Source organism: Panthera onca, chromosome B1 (genome assembly GCF_046562875.1).
Source record: "Panthera onca isolate mPanOnc1 chromosome B1, mPanOnc1 haplotype 2, whole genome shotgun sequence".
In the NCBI taxonomy this organism is placed as follows: Eukaryota; Metazoa; Chordata; class Mammalia; order Carnivora; family Felidae; genus Panthera; species Panthera onca.
The window spans coordinates 7,011,008-7,027,833 of record NC_138342.1 but is presented as its reverse complement, the minus strand read 5'-3'; the positions used below and the strand labels follow the sequence as shown (position 1 = coordinate 7,027,833).

The 16,826-nt window shown below is 59.6% G+C and overlaps 1 protein-coding gene across 1 annotated transcript in view; it reads left to right on the top strand.

The window, feature by feature from the left end:
- The window catches only part of WDR1 (WD repeat domain 1), a 43,920-nt gene extending 28,694 nt beyond the window's left edge, over nucleotides 1–15,226 (top strand). The window contains exons 9-15 of the mRNA XM_081795491.1: nucleotides 1,321–1,410; nucleotides 3,129–3,283; nucleotides 4,601–4,688; nucleotides 8,229–8,339; nucleotides 10,483–10,656; nucleotides 12,387–12,531; nucleotides 14,105–15,226. Of these exons, the coding sequence (XP_081651617.1) occupies nucleotides 1,321–1,410; nucleotides 3,129–3,283; nucleotides 4,601–4,688; nucleotides 8,229–8,339; nucleotides 10,483–10,656; nucleotides 12,387–12,531; nucleotides 14,105–14,211 (870 nt within the window). The 3' untranslated portion in view covers nucleotides 14,212–15,226. The remainder of the gene's footprint in view (nucleotides 1–1,320; nucleotides 1,411–3,128; nucleotides 3,284–4,600; nucleotides 4,689–8,228; nucleotides 8,340–10,482; nucleotides 10,657–12,386; nucleotides 12,532–14,104) is intronic.
- The last annotated feature ends 1,600 nt before the right edge of the window (nucleotides 15,227–16,826 follow it).

Sequence of the window (16,826 nt, the reverse complement as noted above, 5' to 3'; positions counted from 1 at the left end):
CTCAGGAAAAGACTGGAGTCAGAAGAGCAGTTCTCAGCCTTGGTTGCATGTTCAGATTTAAAAAGGGCTGGTGTCTGGCTTGCCCCAGAGGGACTGGGTCATCCCTGTAGGGATGGGCCTAGGTGCTGGTACTTGTAAACACACCCAGGGGATTCTCCTGTGTAGCTGGAGCACCGATTCTCAAGGGAGAAGGTCCATCAGGCTCATCCGAGAGGGCCAGCTTGTTAAAACACGGCAGCTGGGTTCGTCCGTGGACATCTGTGGGGCACGCGAGAGTCTGGGGTTCTCACAAGTTCCCAGGTGAGGCGGCGGCCCCAGGCAGAGATTGTGCACAGAGCCCCAGGGCATCTTACCGAGTGCAGGTCCCGAGTCCCCAGGACACAGGTGGACGCCCAGTGGGGCTGGCTCTGGTCTGAGGACCACACTTAAAGTGTCAGGGCTGGCAGGGCCCTGTCCTAGAAGGAGACAGGAGGTGGGAGTAGCCCAGTATGTCCCCTGAGAACTGTGCACCGTTCCTCTGAAGACACTTGCCACATCGTGGCAACAAGTGGAACCCCACAGAAAGCTTGGAAGTTCCTGGGTCAGGGCCTGTGCAAAATTGTGCCAACCGTCAGCAGAGCATTACTGGGAAAGGCCCTCCTCCCGCCCCTGGTGAAGGGGGATCAGTGATCAGGCCCCCCACCCCCTTAACAGTTACAGAGGGGTTACGTGTCCCCTTTGCAGCAGAGGTCCAGCTGTAGAGTCCTCTGTGCCTGCCACGTTGCCAGGCAGGGAGGTTGGGGGGTGGGTTGGTCAGAGCCCTCGAACAGCTTGTGAGTTACAGGTCTGGGAAGAGAACAGGCTGTCAGCAGCACCCCAGGACTGCCTGGGTCTCTCTGGGTGGCCCGGATGCCTCTCCACCCGCCTCTGAGCTCCAGACCCTCCCGAGACCCGTCTGTTAGCTGCTGCAACTCCACAGGTGTGAGCAGCATTTCCCCCTTGTGGGGGCGCTACTGAGATGAGGCTCTTGGCTCCTGGGCTCCCTTAGATCCTGTCCTTGGCCCGGGTTGAGCTGAGGTACTAGGAGGGAAGAGGCTACACGATACGATTTTGTCACCTGCTCAGTCAGCTGGGGATAAAGCCGACCGGGGCTCCGGGGAGGCGTTTGCAGGCACGCGGGGGGCCGTCGGGTGTTGCCACTGACGTCAGCGGCAGTGTCGAGGGTCTTCCGCCTCTTCCGTCACCCAGGGACGCGTGTCAGTCAGTAGAGGGTGGCTGGCAAGTTGCAGCGGCAGGATGCTGTGCTCCGCGCTCACCCTGCCCCGTCCGTGCCCCCCACAGGGTCACAGCAAGTCAATCCAGTGTCTGACGGTGCACAAAAACGGAGGCAAGTCCTACATCTACTCCGGGAGCCACGATGGACACATTAATATCCTTTGACTCACAGAGCTGGCTGTGGGGCCGCTGGCAGGAGACGTGGGAGGTTTCTGTCCTCGCGGAGCCAGAGGCAAGGACAGCCAGGTGGCAGCAGCAGGGCGCAGCCAGCCCTGGCTGCTCAGACGGGCCGTGTCCACACTGGGGACAAGGCTGCAGCCCAGACCTGGCGGGTCACTTTCTCCTGGGCGGCTGGGAGTGGCTCTGGATGGAACTCTGGACCAAGCTGCCTCTCTTCCGCGTGGGCCCCTCGAGCGGCCCGATCCCTCTCATAAGCACTGAGTCAGGAGTCTCAGAATTCAGTAGAAGCTAGAACCTTTCAGGACGGTCCCCTTGTTTTAAAAGTGGAAGACCGAAGCTCGGAACGCTCCAGGGCCTTCCGCAGACTCACACTGCTTGTGGGCAGCAAGGGACTGGAGCCTGTTTCTCCCTCTGGTGAGGTTCCTGACGGTCCCTGGAGACTTTCTCTGGAAGCACGTGAAGCCGCCCTCACAGCCGCGCTGTTTGTGGCCTGGGGCCGGTAGCCCCTCCTCCTCCCAGGATTGCGGTCCATAGGGTGCTGGGTGGGGCCCGGGCAGGTCATCCAGCTGCTGGCGCCGTGTGAAAGGCCTGCCCCTGTGTGGACTGTTTCCTAGTCTGCGTGCTTCTTAGCTCCTGGAAGGGGCTGTCCTGGAACTGCGTGCTCCTTCCTCACCCCTGCAAAGCCGGCTCATCTCTCCAAGGCTCTGCGGTTTTCAGGGGAGAGATCCGGCTAGGGAGGTCTCCCCACACCCCGGGGGAGGGGGCACATAGGTCACTCTCTACCCCGTCAAATGTAAGGAGGGTGGCATACGGTGGGAGCTGCATTAGAATCAGAGGCAGAGAAGGCTCTAGAATCTGTCTCTCCTGGAGCAGCGTGCCATCTTCAGCTGCCCTGGCGTGGCCCCCCTCCCCTTCCAGGTCTGCCCTGGCATCGGAGCACACCGACATGAACCCCCAAGGCTCCCAGGTACTAATGTTCCCTCGGGTATGGAGGGCTGGGGTCTCCATCACAAGAGCATGTCAACAGTGGAGCACAACTGTAGCTTTCTGATGGGGGTGATGATCTTCATTTAAAGTGAGATTTGCGATTGTTCATATGAAAGAGAAGTCCCATAGCTTAAAACACACCTTCTACGGGAACACCCCAAACCCACGGTCTATAAACCCGCCCTGCCAGGTGGGTCAGCCCCGGGCTGTTATGTGGTGGTCCTAGCTGGCCATCAGCTTGCGTGGGGAGGGACCAGTCTCCTGCCGACAGTCCCGGGCTGCATGGCCCGCCGCAGAAAGCAGGCTGCAGCATGGGCTCAGCCGCACAGCGTCCCGTCCTGGTGACAAGTTACTGGCCAGCCTCCACTCTGGCAGGGCCCCGTCCCCTCGCTGCAGGAGCCCGTCACGGGGGGGCTGTGACCCGCGCACACCGTCAGCTGGTGGGGACTGGTGCGGTCCCATGATCGGCTCCCGTGGCCTCAGGTTGCACTGTTTGTAACTCAGCGTGTCCTCAGTGGCCTGCTCGCTGCGACACCAGAACGCCTGTCCTGGAATTGAGACGTAAACTCGCCCTGGGCTTCCCCTCGGGCCCCGTGCCCACGGTCCTGTCCCGAATACGCTGCCCCAAGCGAGGGATGGCCAGGCCTCCCCAGTGGGGCCTGCACCGTCTCCTGGAGGTGGCCTTTCCTTAACCCCCCGCCCCACATTACTGGGATTCAGAGACCGGGGAGAACGACTCCTTCGCCGGCAAGGGCCACACGAACCAGGTGTCCAGGATGACCGTGGACGAGTCTGGGCAGCTGGTGAGCTGCAGCATGGACGATACGGTGCGGTACACCAACCTCACGCTGAGGGACTACAGGTGAGCGGGCCGGGGCCGGAGCGCGCGCCCTGGAACAGGAGGCCCTTTGCCTGCAGCGCTTAGTGCTGCCGGTGACACGTGGCTCTTCTCAGCACTGTCCCCAAAGGCTCCCGGGGCCAGGCCTTCGGCCACGGGCCAGGTTAGAGTCCAGGTGGCCCACGTAGACCATGACGGGTGTAGACTCTGCCTGGGAAGTAGGCAGAACATCTCACCCCGAGTGCCTTCCTCATTCTGTTCCTCAACAGCGAAGGAAGGCAACAGAGGAGATGAGGCTGCCTTGTGGGCTGTTGGGAAGGCCCAGCAAGGCCCTCGAAGGCCCCTGGCACGTGGCAGGTGGCTCCAGAGGACAGACAGGCACCCAGGTGATCTGAGTGACAGGCGGTGGTGTTTCGTCTGGCTCTGGGGTCTTGAACTGGCCGGCCCCGGAGCTGGGATAGCGGCTGTTAGCAAATAGCCTGTAGCTTCCCGTGCACAGTGGGGAGGAAGGAGAGCAAGGTCTGGCTCGTAGAAGCACGGATGGGGCACCTGTCTCCCCCCGCCCCCTGCCTCCCCACTGTGCTCCGTGTGCGGACCCCCGTCCCTCCAGGCTCCTGGAGACATGCTGGTGACCCTCACTTGGATGCGGTGTGTCCCCCCCCGCACCTGGCAGGACCGGGCCTGGAGTCAGCCGAGCCTCACGGTGAAGGGCAGAAGCTGGCCCAGAGCCCGGCGTCCAGGCCCCAGCCGCCCTCTGTGCTGCCCTGTAGTGACCCCGCATCAGCACGGCCCCCGTGAAAGCCTTCCCGGGAGCTGCACGTGGTGCGGCACCCTGAGCCTCACCGGAGGGAAACCCCGAGCCACGTGGACCCCGCATTTGGCCTGGTCACAGGGGTGTATGTGTGCAAGTTCCCCTAGGGCATGGTTTCAGGGCGTCCGCCAAAAGCGAACACAGGATTTTCACCCATGAACGTGCCAGCTTCTTCGGAAGGGTCACCGTGCTGAGCAGAGTGGCTGTGTGGCTGCTGGCGTGAGGGGTGGGCTCAGTTCGATCTGTGCCCTGGGAACGCCAGGGATGGGGGCCAACAGCTCGTCAGGGGCCCCCTTCCTTACTTCCTCTTGCCCGCCACCAGCCCCTGTGTGATCTCTGGTCTCTGTCCCAGAAAGGATCCTTCCTCTGTGGTCCCAGGTCTCTGCTCGTGGCTCCTGTGGCACGGACGGAGTAGAGCTTTCACTTTCTACCCCGAGTTGCTCGGGTGTGCAGTGAGTGTGTGGTGTGCTTAACACGCACACTGAGCCCCCGTGAGGCGGGTGTAATGCGTTTTCCCTTGTCTCCAACAGCGGGCAGGGGGTTGTGAAGCTGGACGTCCAACCCAAGTGCGTGGCTGTGGGCCCTGGAGGCTACGCCGTGGTCGTGTGCATCGGGCAGGTAGGTCCGCGTCGGTCTGGCCAGAGGGAGCGCCAGGTCTGAGGTCCGAGCTGTGCTGCTCTCCCGTTTGACAGGAGCTCTGACACCTGTCTGTACCGAGCACTGCACGTGTGTTCGCTCAGTCGGTCCTCAGCAGTCCTGTCCTCTAGGACAGCATCATCCCCATTTTATAGATGAGGAAACAGAGGCACAAGGAGGGTAAGCTGCTTGCCCACGGTCTGCGGCAGACAGAGGGCAGAGCTGCGATTCGTACCTGGGCAGCTGTCGCGCATCAGGCATCCTGTTGCGACCGGCGCAACAAACACCGAGATCAGGGTCCTGAGGGTAGGGGAACGTAAGAAAAAAAAAGAACAGAAGCCAGTTTGGGAACAGGAGGGTCCCCTGGGCTGATGGCCCAAGTGACGGCTTTATCGTTGCTGTACACAATCTTTTATATCAAGACTCTTATGGATCAGGTCATTCTAAGAATAAACAGGTTTCACATGATCGCTGCCAGCCAAAACATTTAGTTCTGTGTACCTTCTAAACGGGTCACAACAAGACCTTGTTGATAGATTGCTAGCAAAACACAGTTCCCATGTTTGTTTCTCTTTGACCTGGGGTAGAAAGGGGGGTAACATTACTGCCAACACCCACAGACCACAGGCTTCAGGAGTTAGATTTCTCAGCCTTGACAAGGCTTTCGTATGCCTTTGCAAGTGGGGGGATGGGAGGGGGAACCACCGGGTTGGCTGAGTCAACAGGGAGCTGTTGCTCGACCCGGTCTCAGCCTGGCACCGGGGTCTGGCCTCCCACGGCACCCCCCGTGTCCATCGGCCCACAAGGCCTGCTGGAGGCACAGCAGGGGCGGCGTCCTCCTCACGACAGGAGTTCACATCCCAGCCCCGAGCCCTGGAGCCGTGTGATTCCATGCACGTTCCTCGCCCTCTCTGGGTTCTGCTTTTCTCCTCCCTCCCTGACAGCTCACGGGGAGGATTTCGAGGACGTGTGGGTCCGGCCCCTCGTGCCCGTGTAAGTTCGTTCGTAAACGAGGCCGAGGCAGACAGTAGTCTGCTCTCTTCCCCAAGGCCGCGTGATGGCCGGGGCACCTGGGCCATTCCAGCTGTGCAACCTGGGTTCCTGTTCAAGACGGGCCACCTACACACCTGATCTTTCAGCATGTCAGCATCTCTGGTCTCTCGACTGAGACCCCAGCCTGACCCGCCCACGTCCTGCTCCGAAACCGGCGGCGCGTGTCCACAGACCCGGGCGTCCCGCCATGTAGATCAGGGAGGGCAGGAGTGACCGAGCCCCCGATGGCAGGAGCGACAGCCCTGCTAGAGAAGCCGCTCCGAGTAGCTGCCCCACCCCGTGCCGCACCAACGGACTTCCGAGTCCCAGATAAGAGGAACTTCGGCCGGGCGATTACCAGGCAGCCTGGGTGGTCAGTGGGAGAACTGCTGGAGTGAACCGCGTGGAGCGCTGTGGGGCGGGGGAGGGGGCGGGGGAGGGGGCATGGAGAGGCAGCCTTCCAGAAGGATGGGCGGGGCTGGGCTCTGTGGCAGGGCCTCAGGCGGCAGTTTCCTGCCTGCGGAGGGCCGTCCTGACAGGCCCTCCTCCAAGGCTCACGGCGGCGAGGCGTGTCCAAGCGGGTCAGGGGGGCCACGGAGCACAGCGTTGTTCCGTGCCGTGCTGCTGCTGCCCTGGCCCTGCCCCTCCCCCGCTCCGGGTAGGAAGCTTCTCTTGAACTCCCCAGTGCAGGCCGTAGGGTCAGCGGAACATGCCGGAAGGGGGCTGTGATTCTAAGTCAGGAAACAGCCAGGGTCCAGCCTCGTCTCAGATGCTCACGCTCCTAAGGCCTCCCCTGTCGGGTAAACCCAGTGCCCGCACCTGCTGGGCGGGTGACAGGGGCAGGTTGTTCAGGTGCATTTTCATGTCTCAGTGAGGGTACCGGCACCCACCCACCTGCTCCTCTTCCCCTGGCCCTCACCCCATAGGACACCAGAAGCGGAAGCCACTGGAGAGGGGGGCGGGGGGGACAGCTGGCAGCTCGGGCTGGGGTGCGGTGGGGTGAAGACAAAGCTGTCCCAGATCAGGGCCATGCTGTCTGGGAACAAGCCAGTGAGCTGGTGGCAAGAGGGGAGGCAAGGAGCGAGTGGGGGTGCAGGGCGGCAGAGGGTCCCCACCAGATGGCAGGAGGTACGCTGTGCTAGCCGGGGACGCTGAGGTCTTGTGGGCCCGGACGTGCGTCCCAGCTTGGTGGTTTGTTTTCTGGGTTTATTTTGGTTTTTTTCCTGTGTTTTATTAAAAATTTTTTTTTAATGTTTATCTTTGAGAAAGAGCACGTGAGTGGGGGAGGGGCAGAAAGAGGGAGTCCCAGAATCCGAAGCAGCCTCCAGGCTCTGAGCTGTCAGCACAGAGCCCGACACGGGGCTCAAACTCACGAACTGCGAGATCATGACCTGAGCCGAAATCATGGTGGCTTAACTGACTGAGCCACCCAGGCGCCCCACAGCTTGGTTTTGCGAGTTGTGAGGCCTCGGACCTGTGGCTCTGGCCACCTCCGGCCAGTTTCTCCTCGCACGGTGGGTGGGGTGACATGCCCTCTCCGGGGTGGGGGAGGGGCCCACAGCACGTGCAGCACCATTGGCAAGGCTGTGGCACACGCTGCGTGAACTTCAGCGGCTATTTTGCTTCTGGCAGGGACTATATTTGATAATGTTGAGGCACCTCCAGCGTCTTTTAGCCTGGGAGGCTGAGTAGGTCTGTGTACGGAGCCCCTTGGTGGGGCTGGGACGCCCAGGTGCTCAGCCCTGCCTGAGGACTCCGTCCTGCCCCCGACGGAGTCCGAGGAAAGCAGGGACGTGCTGCCAGGGGGCGCGGTGGGGCGCCTCCAGCCGCCTCTCTGTGTGCCACCCGCGCGTGCTGTCCTTCCCGCTCCCTGGGACCAGGCGCGCTCTGGAGGAGGCCTGTTGGGGGGAAAGAGCCTCCGTGGACGTGGGCCTGGCTCTGCTCTCTGCCCACTGGCGCCCGCCCACCCCTGGGGCCCGGTTTTCTGTCTGGAAGACGGGTACCAACACCGTCTCCCCAGCCGCGGGGGACGCCCGTCTGACACGTTGGAGGTTTCACACGCTGCAGATCAGAGCTGCGAAGGGGGTTTCTTTGGACCTGGGAAACCAGAACTGAGAATCGTCGTGTGTCCCGTTCGTTCCCAGTGTTGCCTTAGAGCCAAACGTTTGTGTCTCTTGAACCTCGTGAGAACGCTGTTCGGCAAGGCTCGTTTACTGTGTAACAAGAGGAAGGGAGTTCAGATGGCAGATGGCTTCCCGAGGAGTGGGTGCTCGTAGTGGCAATGGCAGTAACGTGGCGATGGTGACAGCAGCTGGTATTGTGATACCGTGACTAGGAACTGTCCCTGTCCCCAACGGCTAGCAAGGGAGGGCGCACGGAACCAGGGTCCCAGGGCCCCCGCCCCCAGCGAGCTTCGGGACAGAGCTCAGAGCAGGGCCGAGCAATCTGACCCTGGCCACTGCACCTTGACTGGTGGACTGTGCTTTTCAGATCGTCCTGCTCAAAGATCAGAAGAAGTGCTTCAGCATCGACGACCCTGGCTACGAGCCCGAAGTCGTGGCGGTGCACCCCAGCGGTGAGACGGTGGCTGTCGGGGGCGCGGTAAGGCTCCCGTCCCTCACGTCCTCTGCCCTGGCTCGTCTGGGTGGTTTGGGGGTGACACGAGCCATATGAGCGCGGGGCTGACCCGAGGCAGGACGGGAGGGGAGTGGTGGGGGCCCCAGGCAGTGAGCTCAGGCGGGGTGGTACTGGGCCGGAGGGCCTGCGGCAGGAGCCATCGGCCACGTGAGTACTTGGGGCACACGTGACTTGGCATGTTGAGAGGACCGGCATGGATGAGCTGGGCTTGCAGGTTGTAGAAGGGAGCGTGACGAGAAGATGCTCAGCGCCTCGGAAGCAGCGCTGACCCGATAGGTTCAGGGTTTTCCTTCAGTGCTGGCCCTGTCTTGCACCGTGTGGCGCTCCCGCTCTCTAAACCTAGAGCCGCGGGCCCGGTCTTTGCCCGCCAGGCCGAGGCAAACCGGTTCCCTTCTTCCCGTCTGGTCCTGGGGGGCCCCTGGCGGAGGAGGTCCGGCAGACCTTCGTGCCTCCAGGGAAGGAAGCGGGCGTCAGGCAGCACCTGCCGTGTCAGAGACCGGCCAGGGGCCGCCTGCTCCCCAGCCGCTTGAGGACCCGGGGATCAGCTGCCCACCGAGAGGCGCTCGGCCGTCCTCATGGATCCGGCGTGAGGGTCGAACGGCTGGCCTGGGGGCGTGGCTTGCACCTGGCGCGTGGGGTGCATCAGCTCCACGCTGGCCACTCCACTTGTCCTTGCTGCCTGTCCGTGTGGCAGCAGACGTGTCCCTGTGAGCGTGGCTGCCCCTCCACAGGGCGCACCGCGCCTCCTCCCACCAGGCAGCCCAAGGCCGGGACTGGGCCACAGCCCCGGCGGTTCCCACAGGGCTCCCACCCGGCCCAGACACCGTCTCCGTCGGCCGGCGCACCTGCAGTCCCAGTGGTCTTTCCTGGGCCCGTCCCCCATTCCTTTCCAGATGCTGTCCTCTGGCAGGTTCTGAGAAACAGGTTTCACCTTCTTAGGGAGGAGCTCACAGCCATGGTCCCGGGGTAGGAGGTCAAGGTCAGATGTGGGGTTTGAACCTGGTGTTCCCCCTGCAAGGCCGTACCACTGTGCCCTGCTTATCAGACCTTTACTGTTTCTCTTGAAAAGAAAGATGGCTAGTTTGTCGTCCCCTCAGCTGGTACCCCGAGGCCTCGGCAGCTTCCATCTTTCCTGGTTGTCTACCACTCCTGGCCTGTGAATCGCCATGATGGCACAGGACATACGTATGTCTATACCGAGTTTCCCCACGTCTCACACACACTAGCCGTCTTGGTTTATTTTGATGACCTTGCAGCAGGTGGCTGTCCCATCACGTACTTGGCCCAGTAGTGGACATCGGTGTGGGCCTCCCAGGATGTGCTTCATGTGCCATCTGTGAACACAGGCTTTTCCTTCGTTGGAATGTGTTCCTCGTGGGCAGTGTGCTCACGAGATGTGGAGCCCCGACCCCTGCTGCATTAGGCATCGGATGGGCTTGTCGCGTGAGCTCCGGGACTCCCGTGCTCAGGAACCCTGCGGGGGCTGGACGTGGCTGTTCCTCCCATGTTAGAGGCAGAGAGGAGTGCGTCGTGGACATAGCTAGGAGACCTGAGATTGTCTGTGCCACACTGACAGCTCGACTGCCCCGAGGGGGCGGGCTGGCCCTCCATCTGCCTCCCAGGGCAGCCACAGGGACATCCTAGGCAACAGCAGGCTGGACAGAGCAGGGGCCTGGTCGGAGTGAGTTGGTACCTGAAGGAAGCAGGGCAGGGACAGAGCACAGGGGACAGGCAGTGTGGCCAGAGGGGACAGAGCCAGACCAAGGGCCCTCACTGGAGTGCTGTCGTGTATAGGTCATTCTCAGAGCTTGGCCTGTGGTCACCTGTGTTAGAACTTACTGGAACATTTATGAAAAAAGGCAGAATCCTGAGCACCCAAACAGAGTCAGAATTGGGGGTGCCTAGCATTCTGCATTTCAATTACCCTCCCGAGTAATTCTTCCCACTGTGCTGAGCGAGCCCTGGGAACTGCTGAGAGGTTTTAGGAGGGTGTCAGGAGCGTGCGTGCGTGTGTGTGTGTGTGTGTGTGTGTGTGTGTGTGTGTGCACGCCTGTGTGCACTCGTGTGCACACAACAGGAAGTGACCTGCCGCTCTTCTGTCCTGCAGGATGGGAATGTCCGCTTGTACTCCATCCTGGGCACCACGCTGAAGGACGAGGGCAAGCTCCTGGAGGCCAAGGGCCCTGTGACCGATGTGGCATACTCCCACGATGGCGCCTTCCTCGCCGTGTGTGACGCCAGCAAAGTGGTCACGGTCTTCAGCGTCGCTGATGGTTACTCGGTGAGTGGGCGGGCCGCGCGGCTCTGTCCCCATGCCGGGCGGTGCAGATGGCGAGTGGGGAGCCACGGATGCCCAAGACCACGTGGCACCCATGCTCTCAGAGCTGAGTGACGTAGGGCAGGGAGATACACCCTGTCGTCCAGGAGCTTGTGGCTGGTTAACGAGGCAGAACGGTTGCCAGGAAGGGCCCCGGGCACCGGCGAGGCGTGCTGGGAAGACAGACCGATCGGTCACCCGGATGGCCTGGCTAAGTGACTCCTGGTCTCAGGGACCTTCTTTTTCGCCAAGGTCGAAGGGCTGAGACTAGATTTTCCTCTGGAGTCTCACTGCCATTTAAAGTCTTGGGAAGGTGGACACTGATCATCCCAGCACTGTTCGTGTGGGGGCAGGGCGGGGGGGGGGGGGGGTTGGGTAGGAAGCTGGGCAGCGGCTCAGCGAGGGTAGACGTGCCTGGGCCTGGGAGGACAGCCAAGGAACTTCACAGCCAAGGGGCGGGAGCGTTCATCGTGGGGAGAACTCGGGCCCAGAGCTGTTCGCCCCGGTTCACAGACAGGGGACTGAGCTCAGCTAGGGGTTCTGTCGCTTGCTGTCTGTGGCCACAGCAGGGGGCACTGGCTGGGGGGTTCCGGGTCCCTGGGCCCTTCAGTGTGCCAGCCCCCGCACTTAGGATGGGTTGGAACATGGCAGAGGCTGAAGAATTTACCATCTAGATTCTGCCATTAATGTCTCGCTGTGTCCCCTCATCCATCCAGTCGTTTTCATCTTCATTTTGGGTGCTTTTAAAGTAAACTACAGACATCCGTATGTTTCCCCGTAAATACTTAGGCTTATGTATCGTTAACTAGAGGGGAGTCTCCTTTTAGTTGATGTCTTTCCCGTAACGTCACTTCTGACGGCAGGTGTGAGCAAATGCAGGTATACGCTGGAGTCGGGCACACGCCTGGAACCCGGACCTCCACGGACAGAACACCCCGCCTCCCAGATTTCCTTCGGCCCCCTGACCACGTTCCTCAGACTCTATGTAAATGACTTCGTCTCTATGCCGCCCAGGTCTGGTTCACGGCCTGCTAAGTAAGCGGTCCTCGGGAGCGGGACCAGCAGTGCACAGACCAGGCACACTTGGGAAAGAAAATCACCATCAGGTGGACCCTTTCTAGGGAATAAGAAAACGGAGTGCTCTGAAGGAAAAGCATTCCTAAAGCATCAAGGGAAGCATTAGGCCTCGTCCAGCTCACAGCCTCTGTCCGGGCCCCTGCCCCCAGCCTGGGCTCCAGGGTAGAGGGCAGGTGTGTGAGGGGAGAGGCAGGCCGGCCTCCCTCTGCCCCGAGCATTCACTTCACTGAGTGCTGCCTGCACGGAGCAGGACCCCTTTGAGCCTGGGTGGCTGTTTCTCGGCAGGTGTTCCTGTCCCCTCGCTGGGCCAAGGGCTCATTGTGGACCGCACACACATCTAGCGCTTCAGGATAAGTGCTGTGATGCAGGGGGCCCAGGGGACGCAGTGGCTGCTGCTTGATGTTGGGGCGCTCCTTCCTGGGCCTCAGTTTCCTCCTCTCACAGAGCAGCGGGCACTGTGGGTTCTTCTGAGGCGTCCGTGAGACGTGCACAGTGCCTGGCAGAGAAAGCGCCTCTGAAGTCGACCCTCATTGTCACCGCGAGGGCCAGGCGAGGTGACACACGCCACTCTGGCCTGAACCCTGACTACCACCTTTCTGTTCTCACCCCGCGACTAGGAGAACAACGTCTTTTATGGACACCATGCAAAGATCGTCTGCCTGGCCTGGTCCCCAGACAACGAACACTTTGCGTCCGGCGGCATGGACATGATGGTGTACGTCTGGACCCTGAGTGACCCCGAGACCAGGGTCAAGATCCAAGGTGACTCTCGCTCCCGCCTCGGCTCCCGGGCCTGAGTGTCCCCGTCTGTTTCCGGGGAGTTGGCCGGGAGGCACGGTTCCGTCTGCTGCGTTCTGCCGGCCCCTGCCGGACACGAGCGACCAAGCACGCTCGTGTTCCCAGCGTGAGAGCAGGTGGTCTCCGTCCACAGGGCACGGGGGTCACTCTTGACCTCTCCTCCTGTCTTAGTCGTTGGGCCTCCGTGCCAAAGCATCACAGGTTGGGCGGCTCAAACCACAGAGCGACTGCTCACAGCTCCGGAGACGAGGTCGGTGTGGCTGGAGGGGTGGGGGGGCTCTTCGAGGTCAGACACTTCTCGTCGGGCCTCACGCGGGGGGAAGGAGCAGTGCTCCCGCTCGTGACCCCAGCTCTTCTAAGGTCCTACCTCCTAATACCGTCGCCTTGGGCGCTAGGTTTTCAGCATGCGGTTTTTGGGAGCAGACGCCAACACTCAGACCACGGCACTTCCCTTCCCCCTCCTCACCCCCTTGCATCAAACGCTGAGCAGGGTAGATTCTCCGCCCATGGCGGGCAGTGTAGTGGAGCCTCATGTGGCCTTCATGCTTTCCTAGCACCCCCCCCCCTTTTTAAAAACAGGTGAAACTCTTCTCCATAAGTTTTATTTAATGCAACACATTTTTTCTGCCTGTGGCTCCGTAGTCACATGTGGCTCAGAGCCCTGGGAGGGACCACGCCTGTCCGAGGTGGATCTGAAATTCTGCCTGGTGACACCCCCCCCCCCCCCCCCCGCCTCTCCCTCCTGAACTGCTCCTCAGTGGCCTCCTTGTGCCATCTGGTCCCCCTCGCCCTTTTCTGCACAGCGGGCAGCCTTTCGTGTTAAAACAAATGGGAGGCTTTTCTATTTAATAGTATCTCTGAGTCCACCTCGAGGCCTGTTGCGGGTGCTGTAGGCAGAGGGAGGGCACAGCAGGCTGCGGGCCACACAGGACAGATTCCCACGAGCCCTCCTGGCTGTGTAGTAAGACCCAGCAAGTTCCCGGTGCAGGTGTCCGTTGGGCGAGGGCAGAAGACTGGGGAGGAATCGGGTCATGCCTGGTGCACCTGTTACAGAGAGGGGTGAGGTGAGGAGACCCGCCCGCCCAGTGCTTCTCAGCCTTTATTCATTGCCACCGCATTTTATTACCGCAGACAGCCCAGGAAGCCGTTTGTGTACTGTCTGTGTCTTGTTTTATGCACACAAAAAAAAGATTTTTCGGGGGAGGAGCAGTTTTGTCTCCCAGGGGAGGTATCCGGTTGTCAGGACGGTACCCGTGTCTGGGAGGTCCAGCAAGGACGCTGCTGAGCCCAAGCGTCAGTCATGCTGGGTGCCGGGGAGGGAGGGGGGGGGTCGAGAATGCCTGCGCCCACCTTCCTTCCCCCCCCCCCCCCCCCATGCTTCTCCTGCGAAGAGGGGCAGGGTCCGATGAATAGCCGTCCAACTGGGTTTCTCGGGCCTGTTGTTGGTGCCGGCGCAGCGGGTCTCCTGCCCCAGGCCGAAGGGGTGGTGGGACTGGGGACGCGGGGCCCTCGTTCAGAGCGCCTTCTTTCTTCCCAGATGCGCACCGGCTCCACCACGTCAGCAGCCTGGCCTGGCTGGACGAGCGCACGCTGGTCACCACCTCCCACGACGCCTCTGTCAAAGAGTGGACAATCACCTACTGAGGAGCCCCCTCCCGTGGACGGACCGAATCAGGGACTAGCGCCTAACCGCAGCAGAACACATCATTTCTCTAAATCTCTCTGTCGTGCGCCCCCCGCCCCTGCCCCCCTCCAGAGGGAGGGGCCTTAGCTCACGAGCACCCGCGTCTCGTCTCTGCAGGGTGTTCCTGTCTGTACACGTCCTTCTGAAAGCTTTAGACAGTGACCGTTTGCACATGAAAAATAAAGCAAGCACTTAAACAGCGTGTGGAGCGTAACTAAAACCCACCACCCAGCCCAGCCCGAGTGCAGAACATTCCAGAGGCAGAGCCTCGAAAGCACACAGACCGGCTCGCCCACCGCCCCCCTCCGGCCCGGCCCCCGCCCCCGCCCCCGCGGCTCTTGCTCTCTGTCCGCCACCTGCAGAGCGCCCCCTGCCGGCGAGGAGAGGGCGCGCCCCGGGCAGCTCAGCGAAGCCGGCCTCGTGTGTAGAGCAGGTGCCGCTCGGAGCCGGGCGCGCGCTGTGTGGTGGCCTCCGCAGCGGACCTTGTGTTCACTGTCCGTTTTTGTGCTTGATTTTAAGAACGGAATTGCGGGATTTTTTTATTTTTATTTTTTTTTTTTAAGTGTATCTTAACTGTTGCCTGTCCGTGTTTACGGGCTAGCGCGCTGAGGGCGCGGCCTCCGGGTTTCAGAGCCCTTGTTAGCCGGACCCAGGTGTCTCGGCCCCCGTTTGCCCTCCCGCTCTGATGTGTTCCTGTCTTTCTTTCCCCCTTCTGCCCTCAAGAGCAAAGGTTAATTTAAAGGCAGAGGTGAAGTCACTGTAAACTAACCTGTTATGGTTTTCACCTTTTTTTTTTTTTTTTCCAGTGCAGAAATTAAAAGTAAGTATAAAGCACGGTGATCTGTAGTTCTTTTGCGTGTGTCGGAAATTGCTGGTAAATGTCGGCCGAGAGCAATCGCTCCCTTTGCACTTGTGAAAACACTTTGAGCGCTTTAAGAGATAAGACCAAGAAGTGATTAAATGTCTTTCTCTTCACTGTGGATTGCTGACTCTGTGTGGTGGGGGGCCCGTGGGGGTGGGGACGGGGAGAGCTGTGCAGGACCTTCTGGTTTCTCCCTGGCCTGCACCCTCAGAGGGAGACAGTTCCGGAACCCGGATCGTTGGATCTACCCAGTGGTGGGATAGAAGCCCCAGGGAAGGGGCCTTCTGGATCCTCATCCCAGCTGCCAAATTGCTGTGTGACCTGGGCCACCTCCTCTCCCTTCTCTGGGCCTAAATGGATTATCCGTAAACTGAAAACAGCGGACCAGATGATCCCCAGATCCCACTGATTCTCAAGTGCTGGGGCAGTCTGTGACCTTTCTGGGGTTGCTTTCAAAAGTAAGGAATAGCGTGCGTTTAGATGTGGGGAAAAAACCGAAATTCCCAAACACTCCTTTTAATTGTGAAAGGTTATCTTCTTGGCTAGAAAGACAACATCGTAAAGATGTCTAAATTTGTAGTTGTTCTTCTGGTTTCATCATACTGCTTCCATAGTTCATGTATAACAAGGACCTGTGAGAGGAAGAGAGAATTAAATGTTAAGTCTGTAATATCTAAAGCTGGGGCCACCACAAATCACAAAGTCCAGGAGTGTGGTTCATTCCTGTGTGGACTGGGGACGGGCTGCTTTTCACTCCACATCAATGGGGAAATGGCGAATTATTCACTAAACAATGAAGATTAAGTTTGGTAACAATCTGAAAAAAATAAGATTGTGTACCTTGTTCTTACACCAGGCTAAATCAAAAGCAGATGCAAGTTTGTTATTTTAAACAACGGAGTTTCAATAATACTAGAAGAAATCCAGGGACTTTGCGTCCACGCAGACATGAGTATTGCTAAGAATGAGAAAAACTATAAAGGAAAAAAGAATGATACATTTGGCTGTAATTTTTTAAAGTGCACTGAAGCAGAAAAAACACAGTAAACATTTAAAAATACAGCAAACGCCACGCTTTATGCACTAGGCCCAAGGATGGGTACATTTTTATGCTCGGTATAATTTTCCTTGGGCACACAGGATTTTTTTTTTTTTTAATGGAAATTATATGTGCATACATGAGACCGTTTTAAAATTTTTTGATAGAAAACTGATAGAATAATGCATATAAAGTGACTACATTTATGGAAAAAGACCACAGGCTTGGATCTTGAAACCAAGGCTTTCTGGTCGAGAAGACAAAGCTGGGAGGCAGGAGGGCCGTACACCAGACAGCACAGGGAGTCACCTGCCTCAATTCCTCACTGGAGGCTTTGTGTTTAAAAAAAAATTTTTTTGATGTTTATTTTTGAGAGCCAGAGCATGAGCAGGGGAGGGGCAGAGAGAGAGGGAGACACAGAATCCAAAGTGGGGTCCAGACTCTGAGCTGTCGTCAGCACAGAGCCCGATGTAGGGCTCGAACCCACAGACTGTGAGATCATGACCAGGGCTGAAGTCAGACGCTTGACTGACTGAGCCACCCAGACACCCCTCACTAGAGGCTTTCTAAAGCAGAGCTTGAGTTGACCCAAGATCCCTACCTCTTTCGAGGAGGGACGCCTTCATACTGCACCCTGTATGGGCTAGTGGGGGGCACTTTCAGGCAGAGGTGGG